Source organism: Pelobates fuscus, chromosome 6, assembly GCF_036172605.1.
Source record: "Pelobates fuscus isolate aPelFus1 chromosome 6, aPelFus1.pri, whole genome shotgun sequence".
NCBI lineage: Eukaryota > Metazoa > Chordata > Amphibia > Anura > Pelobatidae > Pelobates > Pelobates fuscus.
Genome location: NC_086322.1, coordinates 65,997,097 through 66,022,558, shown reverse-complemented (window position 1 = coordinate 66,022,558; position 25,462 = coordinate 65,997,097). Strand labels below are relative to the sequence as shown.

The 25,462-nt window shown below is 42.3% G+C and overlaps 1 protein-coding gene across 2 annotated transcripts in view; it reads left to right on the top strand.

Annotated features, from left to right (window-relative positions):
* The first annotated feature begins 432 nt into the window (after nt 1–432).
* Nucleotides 433–25,462, top strand: part of TAPT1 (transmembrane anterior posterior transformation 1) — a 61,786-nt gene continuing 36,756 nt past the window's right edge. The window contains exons 1-2 of one of the 2 annotated variants that reach the window (XM_063457806.1): nt 433–512; nt 18,578–18,708. In XM_063457806.1, the coding sequence (XP_063313876.1) occupies nt 485–512; nt 18,578–18,708 (159 nt within the window). In that variant the 5' untranslated portion in view covers nt 433–484. Of the gene's footprint in view, nt 513–9,822; nt 10,062–18,577; nt 18,709–25,462 lie in introns of those variants that run through there. The other variant, XM_063457805.1, reaches the window with a different exon arrangement.

Below are 25,462 nucleotides of genomic sequence, written 5' to 3'. Positions count from 1 at the left end.
CAAAGCAATATCCTGCTCACATTGTATTACGTTACAAAGTTTTGTGTCATCTGCAAACACTGAGTTAGAAAGAGTCAGGAAGTAAGTGATTGAGGACAAATTATAGAAATTTTCCATCACGCTGGCCTTTTACTTCTGAAGCTGTGTCCTTAAGGGGTTAAGCACTGTAATACAAGGAAATGCAATAGTGGGGTCTAAGCAATAAAGTAAATAATAGGATATATAGTCTGCATATAACCAAGATATATGTGTGTTATTATCCAATATTGAATTCTATATTCAGGGACAACTTAAGTAAAATCAAAACAGAGTAAAAAAAAAAAAGCAACAATTCAGGTTTTTCTTACCCGTGAAGGCAGTTCAGCAAGTTTCTTTTAAAGTGAAACATGTTTACAAATAGTTTCCAGTACAATGACTTGAAATCGAGGATTACTCAGTGTAAGAGCCTGGTATCCAAACCTTACAGTGTGAGGGAGAGAAACAGATGGATTACTTGGCAAAAAGACCTACACGTAAGTCTTTTTTCATTTATAAGTAGAATGCAAGTACCATGTCTTTAGAAACACAGGATTGGTAAGAATTGGAGTGGTTAGATTCACCATGGCTTTCTTGAGACAGATCACTTGGACACGCTGACGGTCAGCACATGAAAGTAATCTTTTCCCATAAGAATGTGAACGTGTTCAGTAAAACATGGTGGGGCTGGCAACTCTAGTTGTGAAATAAGTTGCTGGTTCAGTTATCACACATACTTGGACCAGCATACAGACCTGTACCTGCAACATAATTTTAACTAACACTACAATGCGTTGTAGTGGTTATGGTACTAGAAATGCACATGCACTTCCCTTGTACTATTTTAGAACAGTTTAATTTCTTACCTGGTGTTCTGACAGACACTGCTCCCTGCCTGCACTACAGCTCACTGAGAGTTGGAACTCTCCTTCCTGAGCTAAGCAGTGCAGGCTGATGCTCTCAGCCAATGAACTAGCCAGGGCCAGACTGGGAATAGACTGCCTCGCTGCAATAATGTTTGTACGAGTCCTGTAATGAATTGTGTCAGTATAGTGCACATAAAAAAAGGTTGGTGGAAATAAAAAAAACATTAAAATTAAAAATAGTTTAATCAACATGGAGAGACACACAATAAAAAAAGAAGTGTTTTATATTCTGCTTAAAGGGACACTCCAGGCACCCAGACCACTTCTGCCCATTGGAGTGGTCTGGGTGCCAACTCCCACTACCCTTAACCCTGAAACTGTAATTATTGCAGTTTTCCTAAACTGCAATAATTACCTTGCAGGGTTAAGTCCTCCCCTAGTGGCTGTCTACTAGACAGCCACTAGAGGGCACTTCCTGCTTTATAGCACAGGTTTTTCTGTGCTAGAGCATCGCTGGACGTCCTCACACTATTTGAGGACCTCCAGCGTCGCTCAATTTCTTTTCAATGCTTTCCTATGGAGAGCTCTAATGCGCATGCGCGGCATTGCCCGCCGGCTGACGTAATGAAGTTTTCACCCCTTCAGCAACCGGGGATGGGTGGTGGGAGGGCCCTGCAGGCATTTTAATGTAAACACAGTGTTTACATTGTGTTTACATTGCTGCCTAGAAACACATCTAGTGGCAGTCACTCAGACGGCCACTGGAGGTGCTTCCTAGGTCAGTGTTCCACAATGTGCAGCACAGAAGTTCAGCATCTCCACGCTCCGCATTGAGACACTGAACGTTCCTCATAGAGATGCAGTGACGCAGACGCAGTGCAGAGTTTTGCCATGCATGCGCAATAACCTCCTAGTGCTTTCCAATGGGAAGCATTGGATTGACTGTCTTATTCAATTTTGATGATCTAAGCCAAGTAGGCAGAATGGGGAGGAGCCAGCCGTGATGAACCCGTACAGCACTGGAATAAAGGTGAGCAAACTCACCTTCTAAATAGCATACATGGGTGCTGGGAATCGAAATAGTGCTTTCACAGCTATAGTGACAGGAATACATGTTTGTAATCCTGTCACTAGAGTGTTCCTTTAAATGTAACAGATTACAATCAACATTTCAGCTCCATTACAATGCCATTCTGTAAATCAAATAATTTAGTGAATCACCCTGTGAGGAAACCCTTGCTGCATTTTATACATTTTGTATATATGTGTATATGATTTCTAAGTGCATTTCCAAGAGCATTATGCATACATATAGACTGATCTCAACATAAAACTACTAACAGGTGAAGTGAATAATTTTGATTATATTGTTACAATGCCACTGTCAAGGGGTGGGATATATTGGGCAGCAAGGGAACAGTCAGTTCAGCAAGGGAACAGTCAGTTCTTGTGTTGGGATCAGGTAAAATTGGCAAGCAAAAATATCTGAGTGACTATGACAAGGGTCAAATAGTGATGGCTGTGTGGTGCTCCTGGTATGCAGTGCTTAGTACCTGTTCAAAGTAGTGCAAGTAAGAAGAAACAGTAAAACAGCATCAGGGTGCCCAAGGCTCCATCCTGAACAGGAGCTTCCAGTTCTCCCTGGTAGATAAAGCAAAGAGCAGTCAAACCTTTCTAAAAAATAATGCCTCTGTACAATGAAGGAGAGCACTCCTGGCACCATAACTACTACAGCGCACTGTAGTGATGATGGTGCTTATAGTCTTTCTTTCAGCGAGTACAAGATGTGAAAGACAGGAGAGTGAGGGAAACAACCCTTATAATAGCAGCAAGTTGTCATTTTCAATCAACCTGCTCTGTTAATCTGGAGATTTGTTTTCAAGTTTGTATTTTGTCCTACATTTTGCAAGTATTAACTTATTTCATTGCATCTTCCTGTTTAGTGAATATATACCTATCAACATTGGGAGGTATTCAATCAAGGTTGGGGTGGGATGACCTATAGAGGGCATGCAAGTGATGTGGCTCGTGCCCTCTTCTGGATCTCCCCAGGGCTGCCATCAGAAATTTTGGGGCCCCTGACAAAGTTCAAGGTCTGGGCCCCTAGAGCCCACTTACGAGTCCGCCCACAGGGCCGTCCTTGAATCTGCCCACAAGGATGCTGTATGTGTGTAGAGTGAATGCAGAGTCTCTGTGTGTGTGTAGTCAATGCACAGTGTGTGTTTAGTGGATGCAGTGTGTGTAAAGTGGCCAAGTGTAGTTCTGAATCTGTTGTAAGTCCCAGAATGCTTTGCTAGCTGGGGATCTACAATTTGCAGGGCTGTATTTAGCACTCAGCAGTGTATGTGTGTTTGAATATAAACATGGTATTGAATGGAGCATGTGTGTATTTGAATGTTGGTGTTTGAATGCAAGCGTGCATTTGTCTGTAGTGTATACACACACAGATAGATACACACCTTGACATACATGCAAATACACAGACACACAGTTACACATACATATATACTCAGGTTCACACTGACATAGATACATAGACATACAAACATATACACAGACACATTCAGGTGCAAACTGACACACAGACACATACACACACTGATATACATACATGCACACACATAGGAGATACAGGCACATGCATTGACATACATGGAAATATACAGACACGGTTACACACACAAACACATACATTCACGTGCACACTGACACCCAGATACAGACACATAGATACACGCACACAGAGATACACACTCAGGTGCAATCTGGCACCCATATATACACACATGCACACACTGACATACATGTAAATATACAGACACACTGAAAGATACAGACACACACACACACTCAGGTGCACATTGACACAGATACATACAGACACACATAAACAGATACACATAAAAACTAAATATAAATAAAATATATGTGTAAAAATGTAGAAAAACAACAATAAAGTAAGCAATTCTATGGGCAGATTAACACCAAATAAACACAGCTTTAGTTGAGAATCTCAGAAAACAAAGAAAGCGTGAGCGCTCCAGCAAAATATTATATATATATATAAATTATGTATTGCACTAATTAACACACTTTAAAAAATAAATGCAAACGACCGAAAATGGGCCATGCACATAAAATATAAGACAGGCTATGCAAGATAAAAACGTACACAACATGGACAGGCAGCGCCAAATAGAAAAGATATACATTACAACAAAGTTACCAAAACAAACTAACAATCTGTTTAAACATTTAAATAGAGCCACAACTAAAACTAAAATAAATGGGGAATATCAACTAAGTAGTGAAAATGATTGTGGACAAAAAGTGTACATAAAAATCAAAAGCACAGACACTAGAAAACCATGAACATAAAAGCTGCAGCACTGCTATAAAAAAAAAATTCAAAGAATAAAACAATAACAAAAACATACACTCAGGTGCACACTACCAACCAGATACAAACAAACACATAGATACACAACCTGATAGATACACAGATACAGACAGACACACACACTCTCAGGTACACATAGATACAGACAGACACACACACTCTCAGGTACACATAGATACACACACTGATAGATACATAGATACAGACAGACACACACACACATTTAGGTACACATAGATACAGACAGACACACACAAACACTCAGGTACACATAGATACAGACACACTGGCACTTTTTTTTTAACCAACCTCCTGTTTCTTACCTTTAGGCTGCAGGAGGGTGGACTCTGCTGGCTGGGGCTGATGTGAGTGTGGGTCTGACTCTGTCCTCCTCTTCACACTCCCCAATGCTTCCTCCCACCCTCCTGTTTCTTACCTTTAGGCTGCAGGAGGGTGGACTCTGCTGGCTGGGGGCCTGGGGCTGATGTGGGTGTGGGTCTGACTGTCCTCCTCTCCTCTTCACACTCTCCGGTGCTTCCTCCCGCGCGGGTGTTAGCGTGCCAGGATCCTTAAAGGGGCCCGGACTAGCTATTAAAAATCCACGGCACTGATCGGGCCCCTTCAGAGATATGCCCATCGGGTGGCCCTAAGTGCATGGGCCACCCGATGGGCCCCCTCAGGTAGTTCTGCCACTGCCAAAACACATGTATATAGCGATAACTGCTATATATATGTATGCACATTGGGAATGGGGGGCCTGGGTGCCTGGGCCCCCCAGGACCGCCGGGCCCATGACAACAGTCATGGTTGTCACCCCCTGATGGCGGCCCTGAATCTCCCCATACTGCATCTTTATTCTTCCTAGTTGAAGGCTGCTGGGTTAGTATTAGGCAGTTGTAGCTTCCCCAAGAGTGCCTCACGGTCTTGATCCGATGTTAAGGAGAAGGTCTTGTCTCACTGTGGGACTTTTAAGGCTCCATCCGTGCCCCAGCGATACCGGAGCAAATTTGTGTTTCTCTGTGAGGACAGTGAAGGGGATGTCTCTGTATAGTGTCACTGCATTGCCTTCAAAGTTTACATTGCCCATTGCCCTGGAGTGGGTCATGATCGTGGAGAAAACCACTATGTCTCTGGTTACCACAATTATGTCTATGGGAGTATTGAAACCTGGAATGCTAATACCAGCATGGATGGGTCCAAAGCTCATCTAAGACCCATAGATGTGAACAGCCTCTGGGTGTAGGGCAGTAGGGCTTCACCACTGACCACTTCTGGGACCAGGGTTTGGGCAGGCCAGAAGAAGGCAGTGACAACGGACACACCTGCCTAAGATAGGGATGGCCCGCCATAAACTGGGCAGGGCATATCATCTTGATTGACAGTCTGTTTGGTTGGTCCTATTCAAGGTACCCCATGCACAGAGCTTCCAGAAGCACTCTGAGATCATAGGTGTGCGCACTGGGTGTGCCTAGGAACACCCTAATGCAATTATGCAGCCGGGTTTCACTCTCCATCGCCACTATTTCTGAGAGACCAAAGCTCTCTGTCTAAGATACACCCAGCAGAGAATGGCTTAGCTCAGGAGACCTAATGGAAGGTCCTATTTAACTTCTGGCTCTCCAGCAATAGTAATAGAGGCGAGAAGCAGTACCCAGCAGACCCCAGCTAAAAAATGAAACCAATGGGGAGGGAGTGGTCCTAGCACCATAACTATTACAGTCCACTGTAGTGCTTAATAGTATTCCTTTGAAGGGTTACTCCAAGCACCATAACTGCAACCACTAAATTCAAGGAGTACTCAGTTTCCCAGTAATGCACTTGACATGGTCCTGCAGGGTGCCGGGGCACCTCCAAGGCTAGCTGGGATATGCATCTAGCTTTTGCAGAGTCAGATGTTGATCCTGCCAGCCACTCATTGGCTGAGCATTTAATCTGACCATTCTCAGTCAATGATGGCAATACTGTGTATAATAAAAGTTGCGCACCCCAATGACGCTGCTGGATTTGGAGTTACACCTCAGCAGCTACGCGTTTAATGAATCTCTGCATGTGCATTATTTCAAAGCAAAATGCCGCACATACAGAGTCCAGCCACCACAACCACTGCAAATCACAGAAGATGTCATGGTGCTTGGAATAACCCTTTTAAAATAGCCAAACTAAAAACATAACTGCACACCTCCCAGGATTTCAAATGGACAACTAGCAACCGCTTTAAACCCTTAAGGACCAAACTTCTGGAATAAAAGGCAATCATGACATGTCACACATGTCATGTGTCCTTAAGGGGTTAAATTTAGGAGTGGAGGTGTGGCTGGGGCAGGATGACTTACTATTAACAATTTATGCAGCCAAAATGTAATTTAGAACAAGAACAATGTATCTGATTTACACAGACTGATTTATAAACACATTTATTGTAGTTTAAAGACACATTACTAGGAGTATTATTGCTGCGAAGCTCTGTTATACACTCAGATACAAAATAAGAAACAGAATTCACATTGAATAATCAACCAGGTTTAATAAACCAGTATTAGGTTGAAATACAGAAATATATAAAGTGATACAAAAACAGGCACAAAATAGAAATAATTAACAATGCTAGTTTACCAAAATTCTCACAAGCCTAACAGGGCAGAAACAGGAATCAAAATAACGCCCCAACGTTTCGGCACCTCCTGGTTGCCTTTATCAAGGGCGTTATAAAGGCAACCAGGAGGCATGGGCGTAGGAACCGGGGGGATGGGGGGGACGCATCCCCCCCAGCAAATCATGCGGGGGGGACAGGTAATGGGGAAATCCCCCCCAGCTCCGCCGGCCCACCTTTTGCTGCAGCCGCCCGAGCGCTCTGTAGAGAGCCTCAGGCGGCTGCAGCTCTGCCCGGGCTGGGCGCAGCCAGAGGAGAGGGGCTTACAGGAGGTAAGCGCTCAGCGCTCCCTCCTGTCACTCCCTCAATGTAGCATGGCCGAGCGCTGTATAGTCCGCCGGTACAGGGAGCATCTGTCTCCTGTACCCGGCCGGACTAAAAGGAAGTGAACACTGAGTGTGCACTTCCTTTTAGTCCGCCGGGTACAGGAAACAAAAGCTCCCTGTACCCGCGGACAGTACAGAGCTCGGCCACGCTACAACACAGGTAGGGGAGGGGGGAAGAAAGAAACAGGGAGGGGAGGGGAGGGGGGGAAGAAAGAAACAGGGAGGGAGGGGAGGGGGGGATAAAGAAACAGGGAGGGGGTAAAGAAACAGGGAGGGAGGGGGGATAAAGAAACAGGGAGGGAGGGGGGATAAAGAAACAGGGAGGGAGGGGGGATAAAGAAACAGGGAGGGAGGGGGGATAAAGAAACAGGGAGGGAGGGGGATAAAGAAACAGGGAGGGAGGGGGATAAAGAAACAGGGAGGGGGGAGAAAGAAACAGGGAGGGGGGAGAAAGAAACAGGGAGGGAGGGGGAGAAAGTGAGTGACAAGGGGGGACGGAGGGAGAGAGGGGGAGAAAGAGTGACAAGGGAGGGAGAGAGAGAGAGTGACAAGGGAGGGAGGGGGAGAAAGAGAGTGACGAGGGAGGGGGAGAAAGAGATTGACATCCATCACACACAATCACACAATCATGCCACCCTTACACACACAGAAACACACAATTCATCCTTACACACACTCAATGCACCCCGTGCACACACACACAATCATGCAATCCTTACACACACTCAATGCATTCCTTACACACACTCAATGCACCCCGTACACACACTCAATGCACCCCGTACACACACTCAATGCACCCCGTACACACACTCAATGCACCCCGTACACACACTCAATGCACCCCGTACACACACTCAATGCACCCCTTACAGACGCACACACTGCATCCCGTACATACACAGAATCACACCTTGCAGCCCTTACACATACAAACACAGATTCACACAATGCATTCCTTACACACATATCAGGACATCCCCTACTCCACCCCCTGTGAACAAACTCATTGGTGGAACGTGAAGGTGGACCCTGGGACCCAGACCTTGAGCTGTGTAAAGGGCCCCCAAAAAATTGAGCTGCTTCCCGTTCTCACAGAACATTGATTTTTGTGACCACAGTTACAAACAGCCTCCAGAGAGCCTGTTCTACACCAGACCAGTGGAGCCAGACTGCAGCTAGAGCCCATCATCATCCTCATCTGGTTGTAAGTAGGCAATCTAGCATATTATTTGTGGCACTAATCTCTAATTTACCTCACATTAAAGAAACACTATAGTCCCCAGAAGCACTGCAGCTTAATGTAGTGGTTCTGGTGTCTATAGCCTGTCCCTGCGGGCCTTTTAATGTAAACACGGCGGCACTCCAGCACTGGCGTTAGTTAACATGGCAGAAAAATAATTGGAAAGGGTTGGGGGGCTACTAATAAGGATAGGGGGAGAGGGGTAGGTAGAAAAATAATTGGAAGGGTTTAGGGGGGGCTACTAATATGTATGGGAGGAGGGGGGAGGTAGAAAAATTATTGGAAGGGGTTAGGGGAGTACTAATATGAATGGAAGAGGTAGGGTGGGTTCTAATATGCATGGAAGGGGTTAGGGGGTACTAATATGCATGGAAGTGGTTAGGGGGGTACTAATATGCATGGAAAGGGGGTTCTTTTGTGCATGGAAGGGGTAGTGGTGGTTCTAATATTCATGGGAAGGGTAGGGGTGGTTCTAATCAGGAGGATCCCGGCGCTGTATCCGGGTAAGTAAAACCCCTTCCCTGTAGTGACCCTTTAATGTTATTATTTAATTATTTATATAGCGACTGCAAATTCCGTAGCGCTGTACAATGGGATAAACAACTCCTAGTTTACGGAATAAGAATATAACCGGCGAGTAAAAATGCTATCACCCCCAGATTTTTTCGGGTTCCTACGCCCATGCCAGGAGGTGCCGAAACGTTGGGGGGGGGGTTATTTTGATTCCTGTTTCTGCCCTGTTAGGCTTGTGAGAATTTTGGTAAACTAGCATTGTTAATTATTTCTATTTTGTGCCTGTTTTTGTATCACTTTATATATTTCTGTATTTCAACCTAATACTGGTTTATTAAACCTGGTTGATTATTCAATGTTCTCTTTCTTATTTGGTTACTATTTATATTGGTATTGGAGGGAATACCAGTGAGAATTAGCACCCAGGTGGTTATAGTTTGTACTAATTAGTTTCTCCATACAGTATATGAACTCCTAGAATAAAAAAAGAACATTAGGATAAAACAGAGGGGTTTGTGCACAAAATAAGGACTGTCCCTCCTACGCAGGGACAGCTAGGAGCTATGTAAATGACTTGGTGAACTTTCCCAATCCGGCAATTTTGGATTAAAATCCCCTTTTTACTCCCCCCAGCAATGCAGCCTGTCAGTTACTGTCCCCAAACTAAACTCTTCCTGAGATATAAAACTACCGCCACAGATCCGTCTGCCCTCATCCAAAATGGCCGCCGCGCCCTCCTCGCCCCTCCCCCCGTGCTAGACGCAGTCAGCTCTCATTCCCCTCCATCAAAACAAACACTGGCAGCAGGCGCCGCGCTGGGCACGCCGGTCGCCGGGTGATGACGCACGCTGTCTAGCGAAGAGAGCTCGGTGCGGACGGCCGCCGTGGCTGGGAATGGCTGACGACGCTGCGGCGGCTCCGAAGGGAGAGGATGACAAGGATGGGGGCAAGAAGGCGGCGGGGGCCAGTCCCAGGCCCGCGGAGACCCTCGGCTTCTATGAAAGGAGTGATGGGAGTCGGCCTGAGGTGAAGAAGCGGACCTTGTCAGGTGAGACAGAGACAGACAGGGCTGGGGTTAACCCTTCCAGTGCCGGCATGAGGTGCGGGGAGCTGCTGAGTGACCGGGGAGGAATGACATTACCTGCTGCTGGCAGGGGAGGAATGACATTACCTGTTGCTGGCAGGGGAGGAATGACATTACCTGTTGCTGGCAGGGGAGGAATGACATTACCTGCTGCTGACTGGGGAGGAATGACATTACCTGCTGCTGACTGGGGAGGAATGACATTACCTGCTGCTGACTGGGGAGGAATGACATTACCTGCTGCTGACTGGGGAGGAATGACATTACCTGCTGCTGACTGAGGAGGAATGACATTACCTGCTGCTGGCAGGGGAGGAATGACATTACCTGCTGCTGACTGAGGAGGAATGACATTACCTGCTGCTGGCAGGGGAGGAATGACATTACCTGCTGCTGGCCGGGGAGGAATGACATTACCTGTTGCTGGCCGGGGAGGAATGACATTACCTGCTGCTGGCCGGGGAGGAATGACATTACCTGCTGCTGGCCGGGGAGGAATGACATTACCTGCTGCTGGCCGGGGAGGAATGACATTACCTGCTGCTGGCAGGGGAGGAATGACATTACCTGCTGCTGGCAGGAGAGGAATGACATTACCTGCTGCTGGCAGGAGAGGAATGACATTACCTGCTGCTGGCAGGGGAGGAATGACATTACCTGCTGCTGGCAGGGGAGGAATGACATTACCTGCTGCTGGCAGGGGAGGAATGACATTACCTGCTGCTGGCAGGGGAGGGATGACATTACCTGCTGCTGGCAGGGGAGGAATGACATTACCTGCTGCTGGCAGGGGAGGGATGACATTACCTGCTGCTGGCAGGGGAGGGATGACATTACCTGCTGCTGGCAGGGGAGGGATGACATTACCTGCTGCTGGCAGGGGAGGGATGACATTACCTGCTGCTGGCAGGGGAGGGATGACATTACCTGCTGCTGGCAGGGGAGGGATGACATTACCTGCTGCTGGCAGGGGAGGGATGACATTACCTGCTGCTGGCAGGGGAGGGATGACATTACCTGCTGCTGGCCGGGGAGGGATGACATTACCTGCTGCTGGCCGGGGAGGGATGACATTACCTGCTGCTGACTGAGGAGGAATGGCATTACCTGCTGCTGGCAGGGGAGGAATGACATTACCTGCTGCTGGCAGGGGAGGAATGACATTACCTGCTGCTGGCAGGGGAGGAATGACATTACCTGCTGCTGGCAGGGGAGGAATGACATTACCTGCTGCTGGCAGGGGAGGAATGACATTACCTGCTGCTGGCAGGGGAGGAATGACATTACCTGCTGCTTGCCGGGGAGGAATGACTTTACCTGCTGCTGGCCGGGGAGGAATGACATTACCTGCTGCTGGCCGGGGAGGGATGACATTACCTGCTGCTGGCAGGGGAGGGATGACATTACCTGCTGCTGGCAGGGGAGGGATGACATTACCTGCTGCTGGCAGGGGAGGGATGACATTACCTGCTGCTGGCCGGGGAGGAATGACATTACCTGCTGCTGGCCGGGGAGGAATGACATTACCTGCTGCTGGCCGGGGAGGAATGACATTACCTGCTGCTGGCCGGGGAGGAATGACATTACCTGCTGCTGGCCGGGGAGGAATGACATTACCTGCTGCTGGCCGGGGAGGAATGACATTACCTGCTGCTGGCCGGGGAGGAATGACATTACCTGCTGCTGGCCGGGGAGGAATGACATTACCTGCTGCTGGCCGGGGAGGAATGACATTACCTGCTGCTGGCCGGGGAGGAATGACATTACCTGCTGCTGGCCGGGGAGGAATGACATTACCTGCTGCTGGCCGGGGAGGAATGACATTACCTGCTGCTGGCCGGGGAGGAATGACATTACCTGCTGCTGGCCGGGGAGGAATGACATTACCTGCTGCTGGCAGGGGAGGAATGACATTACCTGCTGCTGGCAGCTGCTCAGCCTTGGGAAAGTTATGGACAGGGTCAGAGTGTTTGTTACTGGGTGAGAGTGTTTGTTACTGTGTGGGGGTGCTGTTTTTATTTTGATATTGTTATATTTAATTATATGGTTGTCTGGCTGGGTGAGTGTAAAGTTTGACCCCCTCATCCCCAGATGTTATAGAACTACAATTCCCATAGTCCTTTGACAGCCTCAAAATATCTGTCATTTATGTGCTCTTTGTGAAAAACTATTTTTGACATTCTTGGTAATCCTGTGAAATAGAAATAAAAAAGCAAAAAACAAACACATGACATAACTTAAATAAACGGTATGTCCCAGCAATCCATACTGCACGTATGCCACCATGCTACATACAAGTGGCAGTACGCAGTGCTTTCCATAAATTTGTTGCTCATAGAATGTTGTAAAGAAGCATTGTGCTGCTTCCACATCCATTACAATGGTTAGCTTGGATGTGGAGGTCGCAGTCCTAGAGTATGTTTACCTGTTCCACTGTTATGTGCCACCAGAATCCATACATACCTATCGAAGGTAAATTTGTCATCAACACCTTTTGCTTATGACCATTTAGCTTCTCTGTCATCGCCTGCATAATTTGTGTCAGGGGTGCAGGGGAGTTTGAGATAGATTTATCTGAACCTGTCCCTTTCAGGTGTCACCATGCTATTCCATCCGGTCCTCATCAGCTCCTGGCGATTCAGCTGTCAGGATGTCAGTGCTCTAATTGCAAACGTGAGATTTCCACTCTGGATTCTATGGAGAATCCTGCGAGTTTGAATTATCCTCCATAGAGACACTAGTGGTGTCTGGGGGCTTGACAATGCTTCATTACGCCTTTTTGTCAAGCGAAGGAAGAATACTGGGACAAAGTCCCAGTTAAATAACAGAATTTGTCTTATATTGGAAAATTATGGACAGCCATATTAAATGTGAAATGGGTGAGTTGCAAGCCAGTCTAGTATTGAAACTTAGAGTGATTGGTGAAGGTTTTTTCTTTTTCTGAAATTCAAAGGTTTAGAAGATCAAAGGCAACATGTATTTCCTCCTCAGAGTTGCTAAAGTTTCAGATCAAGGTGATGCATTAGATGTAGTATGTCCTAATGTTAGTAAAACATCTTGCTCCGTGCTGGACACAAAACCTGTTCCAAAATAGTTTGAGCTGAATATCAGGTTTGCAGGATGAAAGAAGTATCGGTTGGAAGTCCACTGCCAGTGTTTAGGTGAATTGGAAGTATTTTGGAGGAAAGATTGGTCACTAATTAGGTTGCTCCAGTATCTTTCCAGTGACTAGTATTTTGAAATGTATTTATTCACAAGTGACATTGTAGGAACTCTAGTAAACAATATATTTCTGCAGCTAATTAAAACATGTTTTATTTTTTTTGAGTACTGACCAAAGAAAGCTATAGAAGTAGTCATGTATCCAGATACTTGATTACTGCTCTAGCTTCATTCAGTGGATGGGATTTATGAAAATAGAGTGCTTATGTTAAGTTATTATATGCATAATGGAGTTGCTGATGTCAATTTGCAGATCACTTGTAAATCCCATAAACCCATATCTCCCAAAAGTGTTGCATCTAGAAGGGCAGTACTGAAATGGGGCTCTATTGTCACCCATACTGGATTTTATTTTTTCTCATTATGCCCAATGAGCACAGAGCACATCAATAGACGTATCAGGGCGTACAGACCCAGCAAGAGAGTTTAAACTGTTTTCTCCGCAGAGACAGACCTGGGTGGAGCTGGTCTTGACAGCTGCCAGTAGGCCAGCCTTGCACCATGTCATTTTGTCTTGCATTTATACAACCCATTGTTAGAAGGCGTGAAAACCTCACCAAAATATTGTAGCCAGTAATGGAGACCAAGACATACAACTAATTAGAGGGCTACAAACATAGTTCAAGGTTTTCATCAAATATTTGTCATTGGGAAATATTTGTAGTTGGGAACCAAGATTTGACAGAAAGTGAGAGAAACTTGCAGTTTTATTAATTTATGAAATAGTGAAAAAGGGAGTGCCATTATCTTTAAATAGCAAGAATAAGAGGGCACAAACAGAAATTGCAAGAAAGCATTTTTTGTTTGTGTTTTGTTTCTTTTAACAGATGGATTTAAAATTGATGATTCCTGAAATTGCCTTCCAGCAGAGGCTGTGGAAACCAATATTAAAAGTTCAAGAAGGTTTACTGTTGATACCCAGCAATCCTTAGCAGGAAGCAATATCTTAAAAGGAAACTTAAAAGAGGAACTGTCACTTCTCAGGATTTTAATATTCTCTTTACTCATCTCATATATATGTAGCAGATTTGTTTTTTGTGCGGCCTTAAAAAACACAAGTAAAAGTAGGAATCCACACGTCTATTGTAGAACTGAGTGTCTCAGCCTTGACTCTTAGTAAACTTTTTTTTATTTTTATACAATTGTTGCCTTTTATGCTATTGAACAGTGTTTCTGTTTTCCTATTCATTTGCATTGCGTGCCTTGGTTGTGCCTAGACTGAACTGGATTGGGAGGTGTTTTATTAATTGTTTAATATACATTTTAAAAGAAAACTGAGCCTTGCATAGGAAAAAGGGGTTAACACAAATTATAGGCAAGGTTTAATGTTTTAATTAGATGGCATGATTTCCAGAAAAGTAGCTGTTCTTTTTCCAGCATCAAAAGCACTTCAGATATAAGAATAATTTGATTGGACAGTAGTCATTAAGGTTGCTGAATTCATAGTAGTAGGAGTTGGCTTTCTTGAAAATAGAATAAAGGTAAATTCAAGTGTGAATTTTTATACGTGGTTATTTTGTTTTTGTCTTTTTAAAAAGGGGGTCACCATGAATTGAAACACTGAAACCAACATAGGGGTTAAAAAAAAAAAAAAAAAAGATCCTGTAAATAAATTCTGTTCTTATAGATACAAATTTGGTCTATACACAGATTATATGACTTTTATCTAATGGCAATTTCTCTTTCTGTAATAAACAGGGTTGGAACAACCGAATTGCTTTGGCATTTGAACACTAATGCAATACATCTTGCCTACTATATTTTTTTGTAACTGTTTATTTCATCCTTTACCACTAGTGGTTATTTCCAGTGCATAATGGCTACTAAAGATACATATTGGATTTTGTATTGCTATTTTTCCTGCTTTTTAAAGCAGAATAGATATTTCTGTGTGTTTTGAAAGCTGGGATTGTGCACGCTCATGACTCCAGCATATAAGATACTCAATGAGAAGCCTCATTGATGTATACCCTGGCGTAGACTGAAAGTCTGCGCCTTGGAAAGAGGGAAGTGTGTGTGTGTGTGTGTGTGTATATCCCTTATCTCCAAAGAAAACATCCAGGAAAAAGCATGCATGTTTCCTTTCTGGGGTATACCTACTTAATTGTTAAAGCAAAAGCTATTTTCAAAGGAGCGTTCCTTTAATCTTAAAGGGGCACTATAGTCACCAAAACCACTACAGCGTAGTTTAGTGATTCTGGTGTCTATATAGCCTGCAGGCTTTTTAATGTAAACGCTGCCTTTTCCTAGACAGTGTTTGCTACTAGAGGTGTTCCTAGGCAGCAATGTAATCACTCGGACGGCTGCTAGAGGTGCTTCCGAGTCCAGTGCTGCACATCGTGCATGCTCTGCATTGAGGCGCTGAATGTTGCCCATAGAGATGCATTGATTCAACAAAACTCTAGAAGGAGATTGCATTTTGCCCCGTATGCGCAATAGCCCTATGCTTTCCTGTTGATTTTAACAGTGGAGGTGGAGCCAGCTACAGCAAGACTGGCATGGCGTGGGGAAAAAAGTTTAGTTTAAGCAACTTTTACAGCACAGGCAGGGGGGACAGTTACTTAAATAGTTTAACATTATAGTGTCAGGAATACATGTTTGTGTTCCTTTAAAGGACATTGTAATCTCTAAAACCATTTCATCTCATTGAAGTCGTGTGTCTAGAGTCCCCTGAAGCGATCTTCTATTCAGTATTAAACGATTTCCTGGTTAAATACTTTATTATTATTTTCAAATCATTTCATTCTAAATACACCCATAACTGCCCGCTCCCCTCCCCCCCCCCCCCCCCCCCCCACTGGAGGCATGGCTAAGGCAGAGATTCCACACTTCCACACTGCATTAATTTTGTAGGATGAGGGAAAGTGAAAGGGTCACAATAAGAAAAGGAACAGTTACTCTGAACATATCTACTCTAGCTAATGACCTATAAATCAGCACTGTGCTCATTACATTTTACTTTATCTTAGTATAAAAAAATCAGACCATTTTACAGCATGTTTAATGCGATGTCTGCATGTTGCGTCATATTATTACTGTGTGTTTGGACTATACCCCTCACCAGTAAATTGGCTAAGAATCAGAGGGAATGCATGGGCAATCTTGGCACCCATGAATCTGTGAAGTTGTATGTCATCTAACAGCATTTGGAAAGCATCATCAAGCTTTGTGTGTGTGTGTGTGTGTGTGTTTGGGTCCTTCCTACAAAAATGCTTGAAGAGCGTTTTTAAAATGACGTTTTACTTGCCTTAATCCAGCACCGAACTAAGCTCCTCGGTGCACCGCGTCTGGCGTGGTCCCATCAAATGCTTTTCATATGAGAATACATTTTAAATTAAAAAAATTACAGTGGTGGCACTACTCTTAATTATATAAAGAGTAATGTTACAGTGTTTCTTTAATCCTTGATGCAAGTTTACAAAACAGTCTATAACCACAGAATCCCACATAGATTTCTCTGAGCATGCACAACGAGATGTTCTAGGCATCTACTGTGAAGCATGCAAAAAGGTTCATGTTCTTAGCAATTTAGTCTGTGATTGATCTAATATGCATAGAAATAGTACTTTAACTACTAGAAAATAGGCAGATGAGGAGATGCTGATTTTCACAACATGGCGTTTTTTCCTATGGGAAAGCATTGGATTGGCTGAGAACATCAAATTTGATGCTCTTGGGCATAGAGGCGGGGCAGGGGAAGTCACTGCGAGAGTAAAGGGGATTAAAATCGCCTTTCAAAGATATGGAGAGGGAAGCCGGGTGCCTAAACTGTGATTTTTAACTATAGTGTCAGGAATACATGTTTGTATTCCTGACACTAGAGTGTTTCTTTAAATGTGCGTGCCATGCAAGCACATCAGGTCCCCAACGCTCCCCTATGAGGAGCACTGGATTGGACCTTTGTGAAAGAGGCTTGCATCCTCTGTGATGCCACGGGAGACGAAGTGGTTTCCCGTGTCAAATGAGTCTTGGTACTCAAAAAAGGTACGTAAACCATTTATTTTATTTAATTTTTATGGCAAACCAGAGGGGGGAACCTTAATACAACTCAAGACATGGGCTCTCTAGCTTTAAGAATACAAGTTTGTATTCATAATGCTATAATAATCTTTTAAAGGCAATCTGAACCTGGCCCTTTGCTCCCCTCACCGCAGTCTCCTGAAAGAGGTGGGTGTTCTGTAACACCCACCTCTGTTTTGCCCACACTCCTCCTCTAGTCTTTGCTGATTTGCCCTCTTTGTGGATACTTCCCCCAAGTAGGGGAAACCTCCATGGTGCACACGTTGTCCCGTCATGTCACTCTGCTGCTCTGTTTCATAGCAGGTGCAGGCAGCTAGCAGCAACGGCCAGGGAGTTAACATAACAACCACAGCACATGTGCTGTGGTTGCTATGACTGGAAAGCAAAGGAACCTCCTCTATTCTGCACTCCCTGTCTCTCAATTCCTGGGCTTTGAGTGTCTGCCAAGGAATTGAGACAGATGGGAGAAAAACCTGTTATTTAATGTCGTTTTCAAATCTCCTATATTTGCCCGGAAATGCTAGCACAGTTTATAGGTGGAATTGTAAGCTTTTTTTTTTTTTTTTTTTTTTTAAAGAGCTAAAGTTGAGTATATGATGACAGGTTTCCTTTAAGAGTTAATCAGTCCCTCTGCCCCATGAATTTGCCATAGATTTACCTCAGTCAACAAAGAATTCAGAGGTTAAGCTGCTATGGTCAATGATGTCTATATATGTGTGTTCTTTAATTTGTATAACTGGTAGTTGTGTGTAGTGCTAATTGTTGTTACTTGATTACTGAATTGTGTGGAGAAATAAAGCACCTTCCAGATGCTAAACTATGTTAAAGGCATGTTGGGCTGAATGTGTTTTCAAATGCTAGATGTCTCCGTGTTATATACTGTTTGTGGTGTGAAATACAATGCCTTTTGTAGAGGATTCCAGCAACACCCAGTGTGTTCAATTCTCTCTGAGTCCAGGTATTTGTCAAACCACTCAAAATCAGATTATCACAAACTGGAAAGATAGTTCTCAAAGGCTCTTTGCAAAACCACTACAATGAGCTATAGTGGTTCTAGCTCAAGTTTTACACATATTACATAGGCTATTATTTTCTCTCCATATTTTTAATTCGTTCACTGGTTTCCAGGAGGAAAAGGATGGGAAGTGAGCATAAGCTGCTGTAAACTTTTTATTGTTATTAAAACTCTGCTCGTTTTAAAATGTATTATAGATTATTATTTTTTTTTTTCCAAACAGATCTTTCATTATTGAGGTTCATCAGCGCTGAGCTAACAAGAGGGTATTTTCTTGAACACAATGAAGCGAAATACAAAGAGAGAAGGGAGCGTGTGTATACCTGCTTGCGAATACCCAGAGAGCTGGAGAAGGTTTGTTGTGTCTGAAGGCATTCTCATTTGTATCACTATATATTGATAGGTTTTATCGAGTGCTAGTAATGTTCACCAAGACATTATTACAGTTATAATTTTAAGCAAGTGTTATCAAATTTACCCTATCCATTATCCAAGTTAAGCCAGAGGTCTCCTACAGAGTAGTCTTTAAGAATACCACTTGGTAAGCTGAAATGTGGTGAACAATTGTTATTGTGCATATCTAAATATTGTATGTCTGTGTCCCAATATTAAAAGAAGTATTGAAGACCAATCACTTGCACAGCTATCCTTGAGATATACCAAGCCAATGCTTCTCACAGAGAAGATTAGACTTGGCAACAGCCCAAGTACACTTTCATGAGCAGTGTGGGAATTTTTCTATTTCGAGGTAAGCTTACACGGTGAGCCTCTGAGCAGAGGTTGTTTTTTTTACCAGTAGAGCTGTGTTCTCAGTCTCAAAAATATGTTTTTAGCTGAATACAATAAGGTGAAATAATTCTGGTGCTTAGGCTGATCCTTTAAAAGGGCCGTGTCACCCAATAATCCTTTATCAAGGGAACACTGTGAGCACCATAACCATTATAGAGTTCTGTAGTGGTTCTCGTGCCCTAGTGTCCCAACATTGTAAGGATTTGGGTTTTAAAATAGTTTGACTTCTCACTTTGGGTCTCCTATGTTCTGCTCCCCATGTCCACTGCTGCTCAGTGAGAGCCGCTTCACAGCAATTTAGAGTTCAGCGGATAAACTCAATTGAAATTCTTGTCTGGTGAATGATGGGAAATGTATGGAATCACTTTGGATGTTTTCAAAGTGATGTGAATGATTTGTGCTGCGTAGTGGCATTTGTTGCATAATGTGCTCTGACTGCTGTGCATGCTGCATTCATAGTGCCATGAGAATTAAATGGTATATAGATAAGCACTGGGTTAGTTTGAGTGGGATGTGGAACCACAGACTTCTAGAAGCTCAATCATTTTTAAAGCCCTTGATGAATCTAGATCTCTCATAGGTTGCGCATAGATTTTTTTTTTTTTTTTTATCCAGAGAGGTTTGCTTTTTTATTTTTGTTTCTGTTGTTGTTTGTTGTTTAAAAAAAAAAAAAAAAAAAAATATATATATATATATATATATATATATATATATATATATATATATATATATATATATATATATATATATATATATATATATATTAAATAAGCAGTTAAGCTGAACACAAAAATATTTCCTTGAAAGGATTATTCATAATTATATTATCTCAAATGTTGCACATTTTTAGATAATGGAAATAATGTTGTTTCCTCTTTTTAAGTGACCCTGATCTAATGTAACAGTTTGTTAAAATGACAAAATACCAGAGTGCAGACATTGCCTAGTTATCAGTCTGCAACATTAGCTGTATGGACATTGCATTAAGTTATCTTTTCCCTGCCTGTTGTTACTTTCCTTCCTGTGACTTTTGGATCCTCCCAGCTTTGAGGTTCGAGCTCTTCTCATTTTGTCAGCTCATAAATCCAGCACAGCCCCTGTGTACTGTAACCATAATTAATAAACATTGCAGCAATATATGATGCAACTTGTGTAGTCTTGTTTTACCTCTCTACTGATACATGCTTCACATCATTTTCTTCTGTAGAACACACGTACACGATTTATGTTTGTGCCATCGTATTGCACAAGTCTGCTTTTAGAATGTAGCCTTTTTTGGAATGCTGCTGATCTATACATCACTTTCCACTCAGTAGCCATCATTTTACTGTTTGAAAACAAAACCCACAGGTTATTTTGTCAATTACACCATTAATATAAACCTTAAGCTTAAGGGGAAGAGCTATTACTCCACCCAGTAAATTGCCCAGGGCGGCTTAGGGAACAACCTGCTTAAATAAGTGTCTGCTTTTTCTTGTTCCTTGTTTTACACAGCCGTTTTGCCAGGTAGACATTGCCAAATAGCAAGCTGATTGTTGTAAGAGGTCTAGTCTACAAGAATTGTGCCAAATGTTATCCTATGCTGGCTATAGCAAGTGTATGATTACAGAGGAAGAAGCATATTGTGCAAGAGTTTTAACATATGCTAGGAACAGTCATTAGGGAAATCACTAGCTATTTTAATTCTCAGGACTGTCCACAGACATTGGACAAGGAAAATGTGGCTGGAAAGACATAGTTCAGCAACTTTTGGAGGGTCACCTATATATCTACACAACATACTGAAATACAAGCAAAGTGTATCTCAGATTGATTTAATTAACTTGCTATTGATTCTCTCAGTTTCACCAGTTTTACAAGATGAATCTCTTAAATAGTACAGCAAATCTACTGAAACTTGGCCTAAGCCATCTTCATCAAACCCCACTCTTACCCTTGAAGGTCTTGCTTCATACAATGAAATCATTATTTTACTATACTATACATAGTGTGCTATCCTATTCTATACTATACATTGTGTGCTATCCTATTCTATACTATACATTGTGTGCTATCCTTTCCTATTCTATACTATACATTGTGTGCTATCCTATTATATCCTATCCTATACTATACATAGTGTGCTATTCTATACTATACTATACATTGTGTGCTATCCTATTCTATACTATACATTGTGTGCTATCCTTTCCTATTTTAAATTACTGGTATACATAATGCACTATCCTATTATATAATATATTATACATAGTGTGCTCTGTCACGAACGCACCCTACTTCAAGAGTGTGTGACGTAGTTGTAGTGGTAAAAGGGGCAAAGTTCACTATTTGTCTGAACTACACCGGAAATAATGGCAAAATCCCCCTTAACACCACCCACACTTAAGCATAATAATATAACCATTACTATTTTAACGCTGCCACCACCAAGACCATTCATAAATGGGGTGCCTTGGTACCCCCAGGTAACTTAATACGAAAACCCACCAAATATAACTTAGCACAATATCTATGTAATTGCAAAATACTAATTAGTCTCTTCAGGTAATGTGATTCTTATATTTATTTATTTATTTTTTTAATTCTTTATTTTTGTTGTGCAGGTGGGTACATAGCATAGTCATACGCCACAACAGCGTGCATTTACATTTGAACATAGGTGAAACAGTGGCATAGAGAATTGCACATATTTAGTTTTGAAGAGCATAATGATAAGCTAGGCGATTATGTCTGAACTGTAAAGAACAGTTTGCTAAGTAACTTGTTTAAATAGTAAACAGTAGAGAATCTGATAGCTAATTCTGTCTCATAACTAAAAGGTAACATCGCTGGTATATCTAGACTGCTGATGTTGGGTATCATAGAGTAGCACTCAGTCTATGTCGTACATGCGTGGTCTAGTTTTTACACGGATTACATATTTTTTACGCGGATTACATATGGTAGGGACATGCTGGCAGCAGGTTTAACCCCTCTCATTTCGTCATACATGCCTTGATAGCCTTATTAGTGAGCTTAGTTAGAGGGCATTATAGTGGCACAATAGCATCGTATTGGTACCAGAGGAAGATACGATAAGAGGGCAACCGTAATGTGATTCTTTACCAGACAAAGGCAGAACTTAATATAGGAATATTTATTATGAGCAATAGTCACAGTGCATACAACAATATAGATGACAATCAAGTTATTTACACCAACAACAGATAAAAACAAAAGGGATGTAATGACAGAAGTCTTAATCTCTTACTTAGCTTTTCAAAGTAAAACTTTTGCCCCAGGGAGTCTCTGGTAAGAAAGATGGTGCCTTACTTAGAATTAGATTTTGGCCCCTCAAGTAAGTACAATGACATTTTAGTATCATTGGATATATACCCTGTGGATTACCACGCCTGGCCTAGAGGTGGAGTTAAGGAGACAATCTATAGAGACAATAAGTGACCACCACCTTGTGTCCAAGACCAACATAGAACCAAATGTTTCCGTTTGGATTCATCTTCTATTAGGTACTTGCCACAGAAATAATAATTGCATCTATGAATTTATTTTTCCATTCCATAGATCTGTCATACTCCTTACTTGTGACCCAATATAGCGGTCATCACAATCTCTTCCCACTATGGTTACGTTATGCCAATCATGTTTTGGCTTGTTTAGAAGATGGTGTTTGTCACATTCCAAATATAACAAAAATAAGGCTTAATTATTATTCTGATGGTAAATATTAATGTTTCTTTCTTTTGGATACGATACTGGATCACAAAGCTCTTTCTTGAAAGCCAATGATCATTAACCCCTTAAGGACAGAGCTTCAGAAGCTTGTCTTTCACTTAATGACAACGGCATTTTTTGCATTTTTTGCTATTTGCGTTCAACTGCAATTTGCTTTTTACTTATTCATTGCACCGACACATATTATATACCGTTTTTTAAAGGACAGAAAGGGCTTTAATTTGATGTAACACATATATATATAAATGCTTATTTATTATTAAAAAAATACAGAAATATGCAAAAAAATGAATTTTTGTGTGTTTTTTTTTTACAGTTTTTGCAATAATAATGTGTACATAATTAGTGCAGGTTAAGGAAAGTAATTAAAAATAAATTCATTTAGTTGTTCTGAATTACAGAATATATAATGTGTCTGGGATTTTCAGTTTTTTTTGGTAGTTACAGGTCACAAAGCACAAGGAGTAAAATACACTTTTTATGTGGAGCGATTTTAGAATTTGGTATGTTTGTCTTGTAAGCCTAATAGCCATAAAAGAAAACAAAATTGCCACACAAAAGTATATATTTATATAAAGTAGACACCACAGGCTATTTACCTAAGGTTGTTTTGACACTTTCTACGTAGCCATTTTACCGCCAACCTCTGCTAAATATTGGAGTAAAATTGTGTTTTTTGGGGGTTTTCGCACACAAACTTATAACAAAGAACTTCTCATGTGTATTTTGTAAAGTTGGTGTGTGCTATTCCTGTACAAAGTTTTATTATGTGTTCAGTTACTTCTGCTGAGTACAACGGTACCCCCATTGTATGTCTTTGGCACTATTTCGTGAAGCTACAGTGCCATATAGGAGACCTGTCCTTTTCAGTATTCACAGTAGAATTTTGAGAGACGGATTTAATGAGCCTATGCTTCCATTTGGGGTATTATAACAGTCTGTCTGTTCGAAAAAAAACCCCAAAGGCCTACCATTTGTAAAAGTAGACACTCCAGGGTATCTCATAAGGTGCATATTGTGCCTTAACATGCCCCCATTTTTTTACCAATACATGCCAAAGTATGTGGTAAAAAATAATTTTGTGCATTTTTTACATATGGATTGCATTTGTGCTGGGCATTTTGTATATTTCACATGTGCCACTAAGTTCAAACCCCCCAAATTATGTTCAGCTAAGTCTTCTGAGTAAAATGACACCCCCATTGTATGTCTTTGGCACTAGTTCGTGAAGCTACAGTGCCATATAGGAGACCTGTCCTTTTCAGTACTCACAGTAGAATTTTGAGAGACGGATTTAATGAGCCATGCTTCCATTTGGGGTATTATAACAGTTTGACTGTTCAAAAAAAACCCACAAAGGCCTACCATTTGTAAAAGTAGACACTCCAGGGTATCTCATAAGGTGCATATTGTGCCTTAACATGCCCCAATTTTTTCACCAATAGTTGCCAAAGTATGTGGTATAAAATAATTTTGTGCACTTTTTACATATGGATTGCATTTGTGCTGGGCATTTTGTATATTTCACATGTGCCACTAAGTTCAAACCCCCCAAATTATGTTCAGCTAAGTCTTCTGAGTAAAATGACACCCCTATTGTATGTCTTTGGGACTATTTTGTGAAGCTACAGTGCCATATAGGAGACCAAGCCATATCAGTTTTTACCGAACTTTGAATTTTGACGCTGGGCCTATGTGCAATTTCCAAGCATCTTAGCAGGTATTAAATTCAAACTACCCCACAAAGGCCTACCATTTCTTAAAGTAGACACCCCAGGGTATTTCAAAAGGTATATTCTAAACCTTAGTGTAGGATCATTTTTTTGTTAGTTTGTACCAAGTCTAGTTGCAATTAGCATTTTTTCTGCCTTTTTGACACACACTTGGAGATGTTACTGTATATTTTGCTATCCTTATGTGTGCTACGGCAGTATAACACCTAATATGTTGCTCAGCTATGTCATCTTAGTGCAATGATACCCCCATATACAGAATAGTTGGGGTAAACTTATACGGGGGTAGTACACAGTTATCTGCGTCCCGGGCAAAGCTGTCATGGATTCCGAAACCAAAACACAGATAGACCACAAAGAGAGAGAACACAGAGAGAGAAACTTGTAATACCGGTCCTTAGAATGGCCGGGCTATACAAGCAGAGAATTGTCAAGGTACAAGCCGAGGTCAAAGGAGTAAAGAGAAACGGAACAACGATAGGACAAGCCGAGGTCAAGGATCAGAGAAGACAGGATAAACGGTAGACAAAGCCAAGATTCGGTAACCAAAAATCACACCCCAAAACTGGTCTACTTATTCGGCCTGGGTGTGAAAAATTTTAAAACAATGGCCAATACATAGGCCGGGCTGAGAGGGGCAATCAGGGCAGTAATAGCTGGTCTCAACTCTTACGCCCCTCTTGTAACACACCCTGCACCTTTTCTGGGGGTTTTGTTTTTTAGGGGTTGGTGGAATCTTAAAGCAGAAGTGACCTGCCTCCATTCTTCTGCTAGGCTCCACTGATGGTCTCCTTGTGTGGCATTCTAGCAGCTTAGAAATTAGCTCAAACTGGAAAGAAAGAAAAGTGCTTTTC